The sequence below is a fragment of the Haliotis rufescens genome, unplaced genomic scaffold (assembly GCF_023055435.1).
Source record: "Haliotis rufescens isolate VD_foot unplaced genomic scaffold, xgHalRufe1.0.p SCAF_26, whole genome shotgun sequence".
Lineage (NCBI taxonomy): Eukaryota > Metazoa > Mollusca > Gastropoda > Lepetellida > Haliotidae > Haliotis > Haliotis rufescens.
In genome coordinates this window covers 5,140,286-5,158,546 of record NW_025963957.1, presented here as the reverse complement: position 1 = coordinate 5,158,546, position 18,261 = coordinate 5,140,286, and the positions used below count along the sequence as shown (strand labels likewise).

The 18,261-nt window shown below is 41.1% G+C and overlaps 1 protein-coding gene across 1 annotated transcript in view; it reads left to right on the top strand.

Annotated features, from left to right (window-relative positions):
• The first annotated feature begins 4,414 nt into the window (after positions 1–4,414).
• The window catches only part of LOC124147362 (multidrug resistance-associated protein 1-like), a 34,436-nt gene continuing 20,589 nt past the window's right edge, over positions 4,415–18,261 (top strand). Inside the window, exons 1-13 of the mRNA XM_048402472.1 lie at positions 4,415–4,531; positions 6,722–6,786; positions 8,374–8,511; positions 9,169–9,513; positions 10,472–10,649; positions 11,291–11,611; positions 13,326–13,463; positions 14,368–14,514; positions 14,956–15,040; positions 15,722–15,788; positions 16,362–16,488; positions 16,879–17,055; positions 17,471–17,638. Coding sequence (XP_048258429.1) covers positions 4,514–4,531; positions 6,722–6,786; positions 8,374–8,511; positions 9,169–9,513; positions 10,472–10,649; positions 11,291–11,611; positions 13,326–13,463; positions 14,368–14,514; positions 14,956–15,040; positions 15,722–15,788; positions 16,362–16,488; positions 16,879–17,055; positions 17,471–17,638 — 1,974 coding nt within the window. The 5' untranslated portion in view covers positions 4,415–4,513. The remainder of the gene's footprint in view (positions 4,532–6,721; positions 6,787–8,373; positions 8,512–9,168; positions 9,514–10,471; positions 10,650–11,290; positions 11,612–13,325; positions 13,464–14,367; positions 14,515–14,955; positions 15,041–15,721; positions 15,789–16,361; positions 16,489–16,878; positions 17,056–17,470; positions 17,639–18,261) is intronic.

The following is an 18,261-nucleotide window of genomic DNA, read 5'->3' as shown; positions in this document are numbered from 1 at the left end:
TGAGAACACTGTAATCTGGATAACCTGGTCGATCTCACGTTTCCCTAGTCCTGTTTCATTTAGAAGTCAGATGTACGTACCACAGCGGGCCGCGCTGTGCTATGACTTGATGTGAGTCTGACGTATCAAATTGCGAAATGATGAAATTCAACATGAACATAGTCAGGTACATTATGGACACGCAAGGAATAATAATCCTACTGGTGTTATTCTTCTTTGATATTTCTATGGGAAATAACCGACTTGCTCAAAACAATGGCGTGAAAACAGTGTCAGCATAATTTTATTAAGCAAGCTCAGGGGCTCTGAAACTGGTTGTCATATTGAATCCGTCTTACAACGTTGATAGCATTTAATAATAAAGCGACTTTAGAGTTGAACACGTATGATTTTGCTTTTAAACCTTGCCGAGATCTGTTCTGTCTCTGTACCTTTGCCCAATGCGTGTTAACTTCATACGTATACTTTGATCTACATTGCGTTTACTGGGACGTGTGCGTCCGAGTGTGCTTATTATATGCCGTCTTCACTCGGACTGTCATTCGCCTACTTGTCTGAACTGTTATCTAGCATAGTGAACACCCATGTAATGTATATTATGTTTTATATTGGCGATGTTAGAACGGATTTATCCGACAAAGTGTAGAGTGTTTTGAACTTTGCACATTCACCCACATAATTAAGATGTCATATTTCTGTCATGATATTTTCTTGTAACTTATCAATCAAAAAATGCCTAATTTGAAATATTGCATTCCCTTAAATCATGGTGGGAGAGACATATGCATAGCGACACAACACACGGTTATATGGATGTCTGTGGTATCACTTAGAAGCAAGGCCTCGTTCTTGAGAGCGATCATAGTCCTTAGATAATCTTAACTCCCACACTTTAGCTTTGGCTTACGACCGACCCAGAGCTAAGGTCGCGTTGTAGAACGGAGTCCACAGCACTGACTTATGGCAGTGCACATATACACTTTTATCATATATTGGGCAGGTTTCTCGGCAGGATAAAGCCAACGGATGAAAACGATATCCGTTGGGGTCATATGCGGAAAGAGTTGCAATTATCAAAGGTCAAGTAGGGACTACTTTCAGTGTTTATAAACAAACATGGCGTCGCCCTTGTCATTCGGCGACATTGTCATTAACCATTGGGAATCTAGATAAACTACAGGGATAATTGCTACAATTATCAAAAGAACAGTCTAATATACTGAAAATCAGTGTCTAACTGCGACGTAACTAAGGCATTTTATAAGTTTTGGCAACTTTGGAGATATAAATTTCAAAACAATTTTGCGAGGGCACGTGGCCTAGCCAAGCGGGATCAGTAGCCATATCTGTGCTTGTAGACCTCTGCGTCTTGAAACCTTTTCCACAAATTAAAATAGTTGGATTTAGCCGAAATATGTTTGAACTGTTAACTCGTTTCGTTTTGGCGCTGTGTGTACATCTGATTGCACTTCTTAACGTTATGACAGGACAGACCGACTGTCAACAACGTCTGACCGTGGCCGTGACGTCTCATAGACTAGGGTTAGAGTAGCTTCCCTTTGACAAAGGACAGTTACTCTAGCGGACAGACCGATGGATTGCCGCGAAAGGCAAGTAAAAACAATTGTTGTTTTGCGTATATGTTGCTTCGCCAGTGTATAAGAAACAGATTTCAGTTGGAACTATATTGGCTACTGTCACTGTCCGACTGACACATCACTTACCCTGTGACTTAATAAATATTAATGCGCGCATTCCAGGAAAACTCGCAACGTTTCAGTAATGTTTGTGAGAGAGGGAAAGCGATTTTCAAGCACAGAATTAAAGAATGACATGATATGATAAAGAGGTTATCACGCTTGTGTGTTTGAGGATGGTAAATATCCTGTATTAGGAATAAACACTAGCCAAGGCTCGCTAAATACAATGTTTATTCCGAAGTCAACTGCCAGAGTGTACTTTTCCGGATCTTTAAGGGCAAAATATGTTTTAACTTGTGTATTGCATTGGTCGTCTGTGTTAAACCTTGGTCTTGACTGGAGGTTCTAGTGATGTTACTCATTACACATCAGCAAATATGAGATAGCTACACGACAAATCGCAAAGAACAATGTATTTTGAAAATAACATTCAAGGATCCTATATACACACAGCCACATCCATTCCAACATCCAGGCCTTCACTCACAGCTGCTTACTCAAACCATTAAAACACACCCGCTCATTCAAACACATCCAAACCCTCGTTGCCAACCGATCAATCACATGCGAACCCTCACCCACACCGCCACATAGTACCCTCACCCACACCCTATTTCTCAAACATACCCTCACCTGTACCCATTCCCACACCCATACAAACTACATTACCTACATTATCAACCACACCCTCATTCGCAACCAGATCCTTTCCCACTTCCACAAAAAGAAGCATCAACCACGAATGAAGCTACAAACAAAGTAACATGCCACTGTCACAAATACACATTCCTAACTAAACAACACAGACCCATGAGGATCCGGGGTAGAATAGGTTTTCAGCAACCTGCTTGCCATATAAGACGACTCTGCTTGTCGGAAGAGGCGACTAACGGGCTCGGGTAGTCAAGCTCCTGACTTGGTTGATGCACGTCATCGGTCCCAGATATGAATCACTGGATTGTCTGGTCCAGACTCGATTATTTACAGACCGCCGTCATGTAGCTTGGATATTGCTGAGTGCGGCGTTAAACAACAAACAAACACACAAACAAAGGAACTGAATAGGTATTAGAAAATATTCCGACCAGGGTTTAAATACTTCAGGATTGTCGTAAAAGTTCAATAGTAAGAGGCGACTAATTGGATCGTGTGCTCAGGCTAGCTGCGTTGCTTGATGCATGTCATCGTATCACAATTGTGTAGATCGATGCTCATGATGTCAATCACAGATTATTTTACACACCGCCGTCATATAGCTGGTGTATTGCAGAGTTCGGCGATCAAGTACAAACAAACAAACGAACACAACTGATTAAAATAGGAATCAGGAGGTCATCCATGTTAAATTAACTGCATTGCGATGATCTTTCCTTTGCTTCGTCGAGGCTAAATTATTTACAGCCTCCTCCGTGGTCTAGTGGTAGAGCGTCCGCCCGGAGAGCGGAAGGTCCGGGGTTCGTTCCCCGACCGTGTCATACAAAAAGACGTTAAAAGATGGTACTTGTTGTCTGGCGCTCAGCATTAGTGGCTAAATCAAGGACTGGTCGGCTCAGAGTCAGTATACTGTGTCAGAGTGGGGTATTCATGTTAAACTGCGGGATGGTATCTCAGTGAGCTAGCACTATAAAACGGCATCTGTCCGGACTAGTTCAAGCAGCCACACACACACGCACACACGTGCATGCACATCGCTATATAAGTGCAATAATCTTGGACGCGACGTTAAACCCAATTTCACCTCACCTTACCTATATTATTTACAGGGCATCCTAAATAGCTGAAGATTGACAACATTCACTAACACCTTACAGGAGAAAGTATATATAATCCTAGTATACATAGTTTTGGCCTTCCGTCTACATTAAGCTGATAAAATGAAACCCGAAATTAAAGTAGCCTGATACACGACTCCAGACATTGCTGCTTCACCAAGCGTGACAATGTCTGACATAGCGGATGACCGATAGCTGTCAGCTTTCCTCTTAGTTTATCGTAGAGACTCGAAAGCTCTTCTATTGCTCGTGTTTCGTGATTATGTGCTACGCTGTAGATTCAGTGTTCACAGAGAATGCTAATAAACACACTTTTAGTTAAAATCTATTGCCTGTAATCGAGCATAATCTTTCTACGAAGAGCTTGTTCAAAAGTTGTTTGATCAGGGGTACAAGGCCTCAGTAAAGCTTCCAAATAGTTTATGGTAAGAAAAGCGACAAAACCCTTTCCATATTAATAATGAATATCTGCTAAAAGCAGAGACGATTGTACAATTCCGACTTTATCAGGCGGCATGTGATAATACTAGGCGTTTGCAAAAGGTTGAGTGTATCCTGCCCCCGAAGGCAAGTCAATTGTCCACCTGAAAAAACACGGGTGCATCTTGTCCGAGTCAAAATTGCACCAGATATCAGTTTTGTCACAAATTTAGAAAAGTCCTCCATGTGTCTACCATAAAAAAATGAAAAAGACTTATTGAGGCGTAAGATTTGAACCATATTTTTCCGGGTCGTTTTAATAATACATCGATCGATCACTGATTCTACAGGCTCACTCATTTAAACGCTGCACTCATATAAACAGGGACAACTAACTGACTGTATAGGTTGGCTAGTTACAACGTCGACCTAAATAAAGAGGTCACTTACGCCTTATCTATACATTGCGGACTATATTGACATAGCTTCGTTTAGTATATTGCACCACGCCGAGAAACCACTCCGCGTCAGGGTATTTAACACGTTGACTTAGAAAGTGTTACAAATGACTTGAGCTTATACTTGTAACGTCGTACATGTGATCTTGACGCTGAGTATATCATGCAGCCAAGTACAAAGGTAGGGTAAAAAAAGATGGTATGGGTTTATGTAAATTCGGGTATCAAAGGTGGTATTTATGTATGTTAATAAGGGTGTCTAAGCATGAGTGAGTGAGTATCGTTTCACGCCGCTTTTAGCAACATTCCCGCAATATCACGGCGGTGGACACAAAGGTAGGGTACGAATATATTGCTGTATGTTAACAGGCAAACCAGGGGGCACGGGTGACACTGTAAAGGGCACGCCAGATGCGTCCCTATGATTGTGGGTTCGAATCCCTGTTCGCCCCGATTAAGTTTCTAGATTTGTCAGCACCATTCCCGTGCTCGTGGGTTTCACCGAAGTGTCAAACATCTGAGACTTGCTGGCTTTCCTCCCACATGAAGCTGACACGCCGTGATATAACTGGAAAACTGTTAAAAACGGCGTTAAACCCGATTCACTCACTAATAGGCAAGCATAATCTCACAGTACAAGATTGTACTTACAAGTACAAAGTTTGGGCAAAATATATATGGCATCGCTGTATGTTATAGGCAAACCATATCTCACAGTACAAGATTGTACTTACAAGTACAAAGTTTGGGCAAAATATATATGACATCGAAGTAAGACGAGTTCTATGGATGAACAACTTCTTATTACAATTAGTGCGACGTTTCGGTGTAGATCCTAACACCTTGATCATCACTTGCTTGATAAAGGTGTTAGGATCTACACCGAAACGTCGCACTAATTGTAATAAGAAGTTGTTCATCCATAGAACTCGTCTTACTTCATCACTCCAACTTCTAAATGCCACTCAAAGAAGTTATATATGACATCGCTGTATGTTATAGGCAAACCGTATCTCACAGTACAAGATTGTACTTACAAGTACAAAGTTTGGGCAAAATATATATGGCATCGCTGTATGTTATAGGCAAACCGTATCTCACAGTACAAGATTGTACTTACAAGTACAAAGTTTGGGCAAAATATATATGGCATCGCTGTATGTTATAGGCAAACCGTATCTCACAGTACAAGATTGTACTTACAAGTACAAAGTGTGAGCAAAATATATATGGCATCGCTGTATGTTATAGGCAAACCGTATCTCACAGTACAAGATTGTACTTACAAGTACAAAGTGTGAGCAAAATATATATGGCATCGCTGTATGTTATAGGCAAACCGTATCTCACAGTACAAGATTGTACTTACAAGTACAAAGTTTGGGCAAAATATATATGGTATCGCTGCATGTTAATAGCCGAACCTTATCTCACAGTACATTTGTTTGTTTGTTTGTTTGTTGTTTAACGCCGCACTCAGCAATATTCCAGCTATATAACGGCGGTCTGAAAATAATCGAGTCTGGACCAGAAAATCCAGTGATTGACATCATGAGCATCGATCTTATCATGACGCCCGGTACAAAGGTAGGGTTCAAAATATATGGTAGTTTTGTTGTTAATGGGAATATCCAATTCTAGAGCTTGGTTCCAAGGTCGGGTCCGAATATATTGCTGTTTGTTAACAGGTAAACCAGGGGGCACGGGTAAAGTAAACAAAGGTAGCTGTATGTGTTCTAATATTTCAAAAGTGAAAAAGACACATTCCAGTGATTTCTTTCAGTTGTGAAACTTAATAGAAAATTTCGCTTTCCAATAAATCTCCATTTTGCTGTCGACTGAGACATCGGTAGTCAGGTGACTGCGATCGATTATAATTAGCATTACCATACCTCCATGTCAGGTGATGAGATCTGATTGGTCCACGTAACCATGATAAAATACTATTTATCCCCGCCTTGGAGGGAAATAAAATAAATTTCTTAGCGGGTAAATAAATCCCTTTTTTCCTCCGCTTCGATGCAAAAAACGCACGCTATTTCCGAATCATCGAAAGCCACGTGACAAATCACAAGTTAACCTCCGCTCAATCGAACAGCTGTTTACTATCAATTTTGAAATTGTTTTAATTCTTTTACAATGTCATATTAAAACATGTCGGTGAGATAAATCAAGTTTCATAATATAAAAAAGCAAATAATTAACAATTTCTTGAATTCCCGAATCAATCAAAGACTATAGCATTAGGATAACTAATAGAATTAATTCAAATTGCAATTTCTTACTGTGTAGACTTAGGCTCTGTCGCTCGATATCGTAAATAAAAATAAATAAATAAAGTTTGATTACAGTATATCATCTACATTATCAGTTGGCGCCATGTCCGGAGATAGCAGCCTCGAGGCTGTCCAAGATCTTCTTCCTTTGGTCTCACGGGTAAGCATGTGCACATTACAGTACAACGCGGGCAATTATTTACATTGTTGGGATTGTAAATGGGTACTATATAATTTTGCAGGTACAGCTTCAAACCCAGGCTTGGGTAAATAGAGGTTATCACGCGAGTGTGTTTCGGGATGGTAAATATCCTGCATTAGGAATAAACATTGTATTTAGCGAGCCTTGGCGAGCAAAATACATAGTGTTTATTCCTAATACAGGATATTTACCATCCCCAAACACACAAGCGAGATAACCTCTTTATCATATAATGTCATTCTTTAATTTTGTGCTTGAAAATCGCTTTCCCTCCCTCACAAACATTACCTAAACATTGCGAGTTTTCCTGGAATGCGCGCATTAATATTTATTAAGTCACAGGATAAGTGATGTGTCAGTCGGACAGTGACAGTAGCCAATATAGTTCCAACTGAAATCTGTTTCTTTCACAGTGGCGAAGCAAAATATACGCATAACAACAACAAAAAATTACTTGCATTTCGCGGCAATCCATCGGTCTGTCCGCTAGAGTAACTGCCCTTTGTCAAAGGGAAGCAACTCTAACCCTAGTCTATGAGACGTCATGGCCAATTATCTCTGTAGGTTATCCAGATTCCCGATGGTTAATTCTGACTCAATTGCCGAGTGACAAGGGCGACGTCATGTTTGTTTATAAACAGTGAAAGTAGTCCCTACTTGACCTTTGATATTTGCATCTCTATCCGCATATGACCCCAACGGATATCGTTTTTATCCGTTGGCTTTATCCTGCCGAAAAACCTACCCATTATATGATAAAGGTAAGTATTTAACATGTGCTTCAACTAGGCATTCCGCATGCTCTGATACCGTGAACGATATTGCTTGATTCACTGCTGTGTACCAACTCAAGTTCTCAATGTTAAGCTACATGGCTACTCAGTCATATTCTATTTGTCCACACTGTTGAGGGACTTCTGCATGTTTATTGAGAACAAGATTATTGAGGAGGTCAACTGTTCATATTTCCATGAAATGACTGATATATTGTCGATGTGACTTCATATTTGAACTCACATTGCTTTCATTTCTTGACTGAAATCGAGTATTGTAAATCTGATCAACATCTGTCGCCAGTTCCCCTCTGTTAGTGGCTCTGTAAGTGACTAAATGTCTTCTCTCTTCTATTTAGCCCGCTTAGAAGTACAAAGTCCTGGTTATTTGATGAAACAAAATCAAGCTACCGAGTTCGGAAACATGACATAAAAACAGAAATATAAAGGCCGTATACATAGGATTTATTGATTCTTAGCTTTATTCATAACAAACCAACATTTCCCAGGTATCTTGATTACGTTTGTAATCTGACAACCAATACTCCATGCTCGTCACAAGAGCCGACTTACGATACAAGGATGGTTACAGTATGTGACCTGGATGATTGTGTGTCATCGTGGCTCGTTACTCATGCTATCGACCACTATCTGGAATGACCCGACTTGATTGTTTACAGGCGACCATAGCATAGCTGAAATGTCGCCGACTGCGGCGAACATTAACAGTCTCTAAGTATCTGAATCCAGCTAACCATTGGTTGTTATCCAGGTTAGTAAAGAAGGCTAACAAGGAAATACTAACTGAAGACAACATCTGGGACCTCAACCCCAGAGAGAAGTGTCACAATGTGTGCCCAAGCTTTGAAAGGATGCTGACAGCAGGCAGGTTGAACCAAGACGCTCGCAGGTAATGGTAGACGTCTTCAAAATGAATCCCATTTGAACTCCATGTTAACACTTAGTAGTATGACTCGAGACAATATTTAACACGGATGCATCGCATAGCAATCTACAACACCAGAACTCATGTTTTGTGTTTTCTCATGTCATTATCGTTTCGGGTCATGGGCAGCCTTTCCGTCCGAGGCGTCGCTATGCAGAGTTGCGTCGCGTAGGCATGCTAGAAACCTACGTTCGTGGGTTCGAAGCCCAGATTCACTCTGATTATGTTTCTAGATTTGTCAGCACTATACCCGTGCTCGTGGGTTTCACGTCGGGATTTCCGCACACATAACACCGGCACGCCGTGATATGACTGACAAAAATTGTTCTCATCTATGTAATAAGGACGTTATATGAGGTTGATTTATAAGCCCTGAGCCTCACATAGAATAAAATTGCGTATTAGTGAAATCATTCTTGTGGACATTACATAATGTGATTGAGGTATATCCACAGAAATCTGTGTCAGCATAGCAAATTGTTTCGCTTTGACAAGTCAGGTCAATGAGCATGGTTCTGTGACCTCATAAACCTCATTTGAGCAAAGATGTCAGGATAAGATGCGGTATTTAAATATATATTGATAATAATGTAGGTTTGACGAGTGCCATTTCATTTTCAGATGGAAAAATGATAAGTCGAACAACATCCTTCCACAATCATCATCATCATCATCATCATCATCATCATCATCATCATCAACTAACCGTGGCTCCAACGACACTATCAGACACAGGAAAGAGAAGAAATCATCACATGGGAATGCTAGTCACGTGACGCATTTATATGACTCATCGATGACGCCATCAGGACAGGGAGTAGATCCTGCTGACACAGGGGTCAGCATCACACGCCCATCTCTCAAGGTTGCCATACTGAAGACCTTTTGGAGACAATTATTCTGCGCCATGGGTCTAAAGCTCCTGCAGTATTTTACATTCTGGATCACAAACCCACATTTCATGCTGTGAGTAAATGTGGGACATACCATTTAATATTCGGGACACGCATTTGTCTGTGACCAGGGGAGCCGAACACGTGGGGGAGTTTGTTTTTGTAGTCATTTTCTTCAATAATTTGTTTGTTTGTTTGTTTGTTTGTTTTTCTTCAATTATGTGTTTGTTTGTTTGTTTGTTTGTTTGTTTGTTTGTTTGTTTGTTTGTTTATTTATAGCCCTGCCCCAAAGAATGTCAAAAAGTAGTTGGTCCCAAATACACATGTTTATCCAATTCTTATATTTCATATTCAGATGTAACGTTGCAGTGGAAATGCTAATAATTCATACAATTAGGATTGATGATGAACATTATTATTGAATAATTCCGACATGGTGCATGTAGCGTGAAAAATAGGCATCTATACTAATAATATAGTGCATCTATTTTCGACAACTCACATGGGCATATATGCCCACAAAAAATTGGTGATATCGGCAATATATTAAAGCCGGAAGGTAAGTTTGGTTTGAAAGGCAAAGCAACATTTGCCTGGCCTTCTACCTGAAGTGAGTGAGTGAGTGAGTGAGTATAGTTTTACGCCACTTTTAGCAATATTCCAGCAATATCACGGCGGGGGACACCAGAAATGGGCTTCACACATTGTACCCATGTCGGGAATAGAACCCGGGTCTTCGGCGTGACGAGCGAACGCTTTAACCACTAGACTACCCGACCGCCTCGCCTTTTACCTGAAGTCTGTATCAGAAGTGTTTCAATCTCCTTTGTGCTCTGTCGAACAAATATGGCAAATTTAAAGCCATAAAATAGGAATAAACATTCTGTAAAACATTCCTTGCCATGTTTATACCGATATGTATTTTTAATCTGAGTCTATTCAAACTTTATGTTATAAAATATGTAAATTAAATAATAATCTTCTTTATAAAAAATCATAAGTTTCACAATGTGACATGATTCATATTTCAGGGTTCTCATGGACGTGGCCGATGACACTGCCTCCAGTGCATGGACTGGCGTGCTCCTCTCCACGGGGCTTCTGGTACTTCTCGTGACAGGAGGGCTTTTTGTGGAACACGCTTTCTTCAACAACCAAACGCTAGAATTGCACCTTCGGTCATCTCTCATGACATCGGTATTCAAGAAGGTAACGGAAATGTCCCTCGATAACCACACCCAGTCGTCTAAGGCGCCACGATTCGATGTGCAGAGTTGCGTCCCTTGGGCACGCCAGAAACCTATGATTGTGGGTTCGAATCCCGGTTCGCCCCGATTATGTTTCTAGGTTTGTCAGCACCATACCCGTCCTCGTGGTTTTCACCGAAGTGGTTTACGTCTAAGACCTGCATCACTTCGGGCTTTCCTCCAACATTAAGTTGACACGCCGCGATATAACTGGAATACTGTTAAAAGCGGCGTTAAACCCAACTCACTCACTCACTCCTAGGTTTGTCAGCACCATATCATGCACGTGGTTTCACCAAAGTCGTAAACGACCTGCATCACTCTGGGTTTGATATGACTTGAACACATCAAAAGCGACGTCAAACCCAAATTACCCACTCACTCACTGCATATTAAATATAGCAATAGTGCTATTCAAGGTTCCTTGATTTCGCTACAACATTTAGAATTGAACACGCCGTGAGGCTACACCTGTATGACCGGCACAAGTGGTAGGACCCGACGAGACCACACATATATAAACTGGTGACATGTGTAGATGGTTGCATGGCAGTTTATAATACATATTTCTTGTTCTATCTAAACGCTGTTGTTCCTCTCCAGGCAATGAATCTCCACTGGAGGTCAAGGAAGAAATACTCTATGGGCGAGATGACAAACTACATGTCCAGTGATGCTGAAACCATCGCCTACCACCTCGCCCATCTCACAGAAGTCGTGTTCACTCCACTCCATTTTATTGTCGTCTTCTACCAGCTGTTCAGCATCCTTGGTCCATCAGCAGGCTTTGGCCTCTTCATTATGCTGCTTATAATGCCTATCAATGTGTATATCGCAGTGAGGATGCGATCTTTGTTCGATCAGAACTCTAAAAACAAGGACGAAAAGATGAAACTTCTCAATGAGGTCCTCACGGGGATGAAGGTATTGGATATTTACCGTTTGAATGATGAAGACATAAGCATCTTCATAGCTTAGGAAACGTTTGCTTGAAAGACTGGTTGCTCGTCACGCCGAAATTTCGCTTTCTATTCCCCGTGGGTTTGGTCAGTATCTTACGAAATCTATTCAAAACCAGAGTCCGTGGTATTATTCAGGCCATATTATAAGCGCGTGTTAATGAATAAATATCAAATACAGTAAACTACGGTTATAACGAACTCAACGGGACTACTAATTTTAGTTCGTTATAACCGTAGTTCGTTATAAGCATATATACATCATAACTACAGCAAATAGTCGGGACCAAAAAGTAAGTTCGTTATATCCGTCAGTTCGTTATAAGCGTGTTCGTTATAACCGTAGTTTACTGTAGTGATGATACCAGATGTTTGCGAAAAGGTAAGCATATCCTGCCCCACCGGTGGCACACATCACAAACACATGCAAACTTAAGCCAACTGTTCACCTGAAAACAACACTGGAACGCAGGATTCAAATCAAAGTGGGGAATTCCATAGGGCATCAGCTTATTCACTGATACGTCAAATTTTGAAACGTCCTCCGCATGTGTACAATAACTCCTTTGCAAGCTTTACTCAGGCCTTGAATGTTGAAACCCTGATTGACCAACATTTCAGCAAGAGTCGCATGACGCTCTTAAAAATATTTGTAGGCAGAGCATGCTTTAATGGTACCCCAAAAGTTGTGTAAACAGCCAAGATCGGAGCTGCAGGAATGTAAATACATTCGGGAAATCCCTGCCATTTCATGCCATATATTATTAAATTCTACAAAACATAATTACCACTGCCTCCCAAAGTGTATGTTTTACATTGTTTTGTGGAATGGTCATAACAATTCCAGTACTTTGATGGCGATGGATCAGTTGTTGTACAATACATGTATATAATTGGATACACATCTCCTCGAGGCAAGGGAGTTTAACTGACTTTAAGAGACCATTTTCCACCCTTGCCGAGCAAGGCTGAAATTTCGCTCTGGCTATTACGAGTTATGTCCCGTCTCTGTCCCCTACTGACCAATCAGATTCCACCTCTCATATCACTTGAATTTGCTTTAAGCAAAACAGCGGCGCCTTGTCAAGACGATCTGATCGATAATAAAGATCTTTATTGTAATAAAGTACGGGGTTTTGATTGGACTGTGCATGGAGTCGTCAGTCCAGCCAAATTATAATTCCATAATTCCAGCCTAGTTCGGCAAGGGGGGGAAACTGGACTTTTAATGTCAGTTAACTCCCTTGCCTCGGGAAGATGTGGATACAAGAAACGGGTGATTTGTGACTTATTACTGCATTATTAGCATCTCCACACCCGTAAATGGGTGTAGAAGGTCGATATAGGTGTAATAGGTACAACAGGTCCTCAGCAACCCATGCGCGCTGTAAAAGGCGACTATGTTTGTAGTAAGAGGCGACTAACGGGATCGGGTGGTCAGGCTTGCTGACTTGGTTGATGCATGTCATTGTATCCCAATTGCCTGATCGATCCTCATGATGTCAATCACTGGATTGTCTGGTCCAGACTCGATTATTTACAGACCGCCATCATATAGCTGGAATAATGCTGAGTGCGGCGTTAAACAACAAACAAACAAACACATATTACCACGTGTATTCTGATCTTGTAATGACAATAATTTTGGAAACAATACTCTACAAGAACGTCCTTCCTAGGTACTGAAGCTTTATGCCTGGGAGAAGTGCTTTGGAGACAAGCTTGATGCAGCCAGAAATAAGGAGTTGGTGGTCCTAAAGCAGTTGTTTAATACAAGGGCGTTCACCGTCTTCAGCTGGAACGCTGCGCCTTTTGTGGTATGTTAACAGACCTACTAGACAGGCATCAGTTCATACTTCCAGTTATACAGGTAGGTAACATCAGAGACGTACCCTAGTAGACACATGCAACTGTGTTTCTACAAATATATCATGCGTATAGTTAAGAAATGAAATATACCTGGACATCATCTTTTCGCTGTTAGTTGATGTTTAGCCCCAGATTTGTTTCTGCTGGTAAATTTAAGTCCCTCTAGTTTCATCAGAATTTAAGTTGCAATTATAAATTGACACCATGAAATACATGAGTGTGGCTTAAGTGAGTGATTTTTCGAACTTCAAATGAAAATGTAAGTATAAATCCGTCACCCAACATGTTTTTTACCCTATATTTGTAGTTTTGTCTACATTTCCTTTGAGTGAGTGAGTGAGTGAGTATGGTTTTACGCCGCTTTTAGCAATATTCCAGCAATATCACGGCGGGGGACACCAGAAATGGGCTTCACACATTGTACCCATGTCGGGAATCGAACCCGAGTCTTCAGCGTGACGAGCGAACGCTTTAACCACTAGGCTACCCGACCGCCCCTCCTTTGAAAATAAGCTTGAGACAAAGACTCATGTTTAAATATTGGAACAGCGCTTCCTGAAAACCTCTAAAATCCTCATTTCTGACATATTTCCTACCTATACATTTAGTGTTGCTACAAGTACATAACACTCAATTGTCCTCATTCATATTAACTCAATGACATCTAATAATTTTGTTTTAACCATTTCTGAACGCTGTATAAGTACATTACTCAGATCCCGTGGGCCTGAAACGGCCTTCATCGTTCCTCGTCCTTGCGCGAAATCCAAAAATGGACGTCATGTGCACCCGTTTTTTACCCTTTCCCGTTTTGAGTTTAGAGCTACTCATGATGTCTTTTCCTTTGTCTAGATTTCCATAGTGATGTTCTGTGGCTTCTTCTACTTGAATGAAGACAGTATTTTGACCCCTAAATCAGCATTCGCCGTTGTGTCTCTCCTAAATCTACTCCGATATGCCATCAACCAAACGCCTGAAGTTATCTTCGATCTCATTAAGGTAAGAACTGGCCCCGCAATGAGTGAGTGAGTGGGTTGGGTTTAACGCCGCTTTTAACAGTATTCCAGTTATATCGCGGCGTATCAGCTTAATGTGGGAGGAAAGCCTGAAGTGATGCAGGTCTCAGACGTTTACCACTTCGGTGAAACCCACGAGCACGGGTATGGTTCTGACATAATCGGGGCGAACCGGGATTCGAACCCACAATCATAGGTTTCTGTCGTGCCCAAGGGGCGCAACTCTGCACAGCGAATCGCGGCGCCTTAGACGTCTGGGCCACCCGTGCCCCCGGCCCCGCAATGAAACACAATCATGCCACATTGTATAATTGTACTTAATACGGTAAGAATTGTACTATGAAAACTTTACTTATACACGTAATCTAAATGTTCGCTGGGACAAACAGGAGAGGGAAGCAGTACTCACTTGTATTTGTTCCAGACTGACGTCAGCATCCAGAGACTACAGAAGTTTTTCAGGGAAGAAGAATTTGATACAAACCCGGATCAGTGCGGAAATACGAAAGGTACATTCATGTATGCCATGGAAACTGTAAACTGTAATCTGAAAAGAAAACAATATGTGAAGACAGTAGATATTTCTTGCTTTACAATGTGAATAAATTTATCTGATGGTCATGAGCAAATGTTACATTTGGAATATCGTTGGTTTTCTATGTTCACTGAGAAGAGGATATAGAATATAACATTAAACCATGACATATCTTACAATGTGCTTGATGAAGACTGTATGAATATCGACATAGGAAAAGAGTTAACCGTAACGTGTACATCTGAACCAAAGAGACCCTTGAAGACCCGGATTAGAACTACTAGCCTTCCAGACTCGCTTACTGGTTAACAATTGCATAGATCGATGTTCATAGTGAGGGAGAGATTGAGTATTAGCGGTTTACGCCGCTTTTAGCAATATTCCACCAATATCACGGCTGGGGACACCAAAAATAGGCTTCACACATTGTACCCATGTCGGGAATTGAACCCGGGTCTTCGGCGTGACGAGCGAACGCTTTAACCACTGGGCTACCCGACCGCCCCTTCGATGTTCATAATGTCAGTCACTGGATTGTTTGGTCCAGACTCGATTATTTACAGACAGCCGTCCCACGTCGTTGAGTCGATGTTACACAACAAACAAACACACTAAACCAAAGAGTATGTCAGTGTTTAGAATATGTATTTTGCAGGTGTAGCAATAGAGATGAGAAAAGCTTCTTTCTCATGGCATGACAACCACGAGCCAACACTAAGAAAGTGAGTCACCTGTCACCAACACACGGAATTATATAGTTTATGATATCCTACATATATGCCTCATATAACTTGAAATGTATTACATATAGACCTTATATAACTTGTGGTGTACTACATATATGCCTTATATAACTTGAGATGTACTACATATAGACCATATATTACTTGAAATGTACTACATAGGCATTATATAACTTGAGATGTACTACATATAGACCTTATATAACTTGATATGTAGTACATATAGACCTTATTTAACTTGAGATGTACTACATATAGACCTTATATAACTTGATATGTACTACATATAGACCTTATATAACTTCAGATGTACTACATATATGCCTTATATAACTTGAGATGTACTACATATAAACCTTATATAACTTGAGATGTACTATACATAGAGCTTATGTAACTTGAGATGTGCTACATATAGGCATTATATAGCTTGAGATGTACTACACATAAAGCTTATGTAACTTGGGATGTGCTACATATAGGCATTATATAGCTTGAGATGTGCTACATATAGGCCTTATATAGCTTGAGATGTACGCTTTATCATTTCAGGATAAACATGAGCATATACGAGAATAGTTTAGTGGGCGTGGTTGGCCACGTTGGATCTGGTAAGACGTCCCTGGTCGCAGCTGTTCTTGGTGAGATTGACAAGGTGACAGGTCATCTCGGAGTGCAGGTTAGTCTGGTTTTTGTGGTGACCACTGGATTAATAATCAAAGCCTATTCCACCCTTTAGTAAATAAAGCTCTTTCCTGTCCAGGGCGATTGGAACTATAGTTGTTATTACATTTACTTGCCATGTCGAAGATCCCAATATTAATACAATGTGTGAGGTCTGTTTGTGGCAGAATATGCTTGTCGTAAGCGTCAACCAGATTGGATAATGTGGTCAAGCCATGTTAGTTTGGCTGACTAACGCTCATCGTCGACGATGTCTTTGACCGTTGCTCGTGTTTTCAGTCTCTGGTTTACCAGGTCTCAACTTCATTAGATACTTGTCGCTGTGATAAAACTTGCATAATTTGTTAACTTGGTAAGATTTATTGAACCATTCACTCACTCACAGGGTCGTATAGCCTATGTCTCACAACAAGCATGGATCCAGAACGACTCCTTGAAGAACAACATCTTATTTGGCAAACCGTTGGACGAAGGGCTGTACAAGAGGGTGATCCACGCCTGTGCTTTACAACCTGATATAGATGTCCTGTCTGATGGCGACTTGACAATGATCGGAGAGCGGGTCAGTTCCAACTTTGGATGACATTGGCAGAAGTTTAGATTATCTCAATGAGCCCGTTAATGGCATTATTTTAATATTTTAATTGCAACAGAAACTTATGTTCCTATATAATATGTCATCAGTGTATCAAATAGAGGGATGACAGATGCAGATAGTGTCTTTAGCCAGAGTTGACTACCGAGTCTTGTGTATTCTATATGTTCCCTATCTGATCATCAGGGTATCAAATTGAGCGGAGGACAGAAGTAGAGAGTGTCTCTAGCCAGAGCTGTCTACTGTGTCTTGTGCATTCTATATGTTCCCTATCTGGTCATCAGGGTATCAAATTGAGCGGAGGACAGAAGTAGAGAGTGTCTCTAGCCAGAGCTGTCTACTGTGTCTTGTGTATTCTATGTGTTCCCAATCTTGTCATCAGGGCATCAACTTGAGTGGGGGACAGAAGCAGAGAGTGTCTCTAGCCAGAGCTGTCTACAACGACGCCGACATTTACCTCTTTGACGACCCCCTCAGTGCTGTGGACAGCCACGTGGGCAAACACATCTTTGACAACGTGATAGGTGCCGGCAGCATGTTACGGAACAAGGTAGTTTCCATGGAGTATCCAGTAATGACTAATCACGTTAATTCTGATAGGGGGTATCTGTATGAAATGCCACTGGACCTCCTACAAAGACAGTTAATTCTACCAGATAATGAACTACTGATGAAAGGAAAGTATGCATCGACTTAGACTGCTTATAAAAAGAATTCGAGAAAATGTACACATGTCATTTGGAATGTATTAAGTTCAATCATTTATGGTACAGCAAGCCAAAAGACAATTTTATGGCACTCGGGATGAAGGAATAAGAAGCTATCAATCACATCTTCGGACTTAAATGTCGCTTCACAAAACAGACGATGAAAATTTTATAACAATTGAAAGCTTCAGTAAGGGCAATAATGTCTTGTGTGTCCTCCTCGGGCGTCCAGACAGGCCTGGAAACAAACGCATGATCGATGATGTAAGCCTTCTGATGACTAATTGGGTATGCGGTCCAACCCCTCCAATAAAGCAGGTTCCAGCTGTTGTACGTTGCTCGGCAGGATTCAGCTGTTGTACTTTGCTCGGCAGGTGTGAATGTTGTACGTTGCTCAGCAGGTGTGGATGTTGTACGTTGCTCGGCAGGTGTGGATGTTGTACGTTGCTCGGCAGGTGTGGATGTT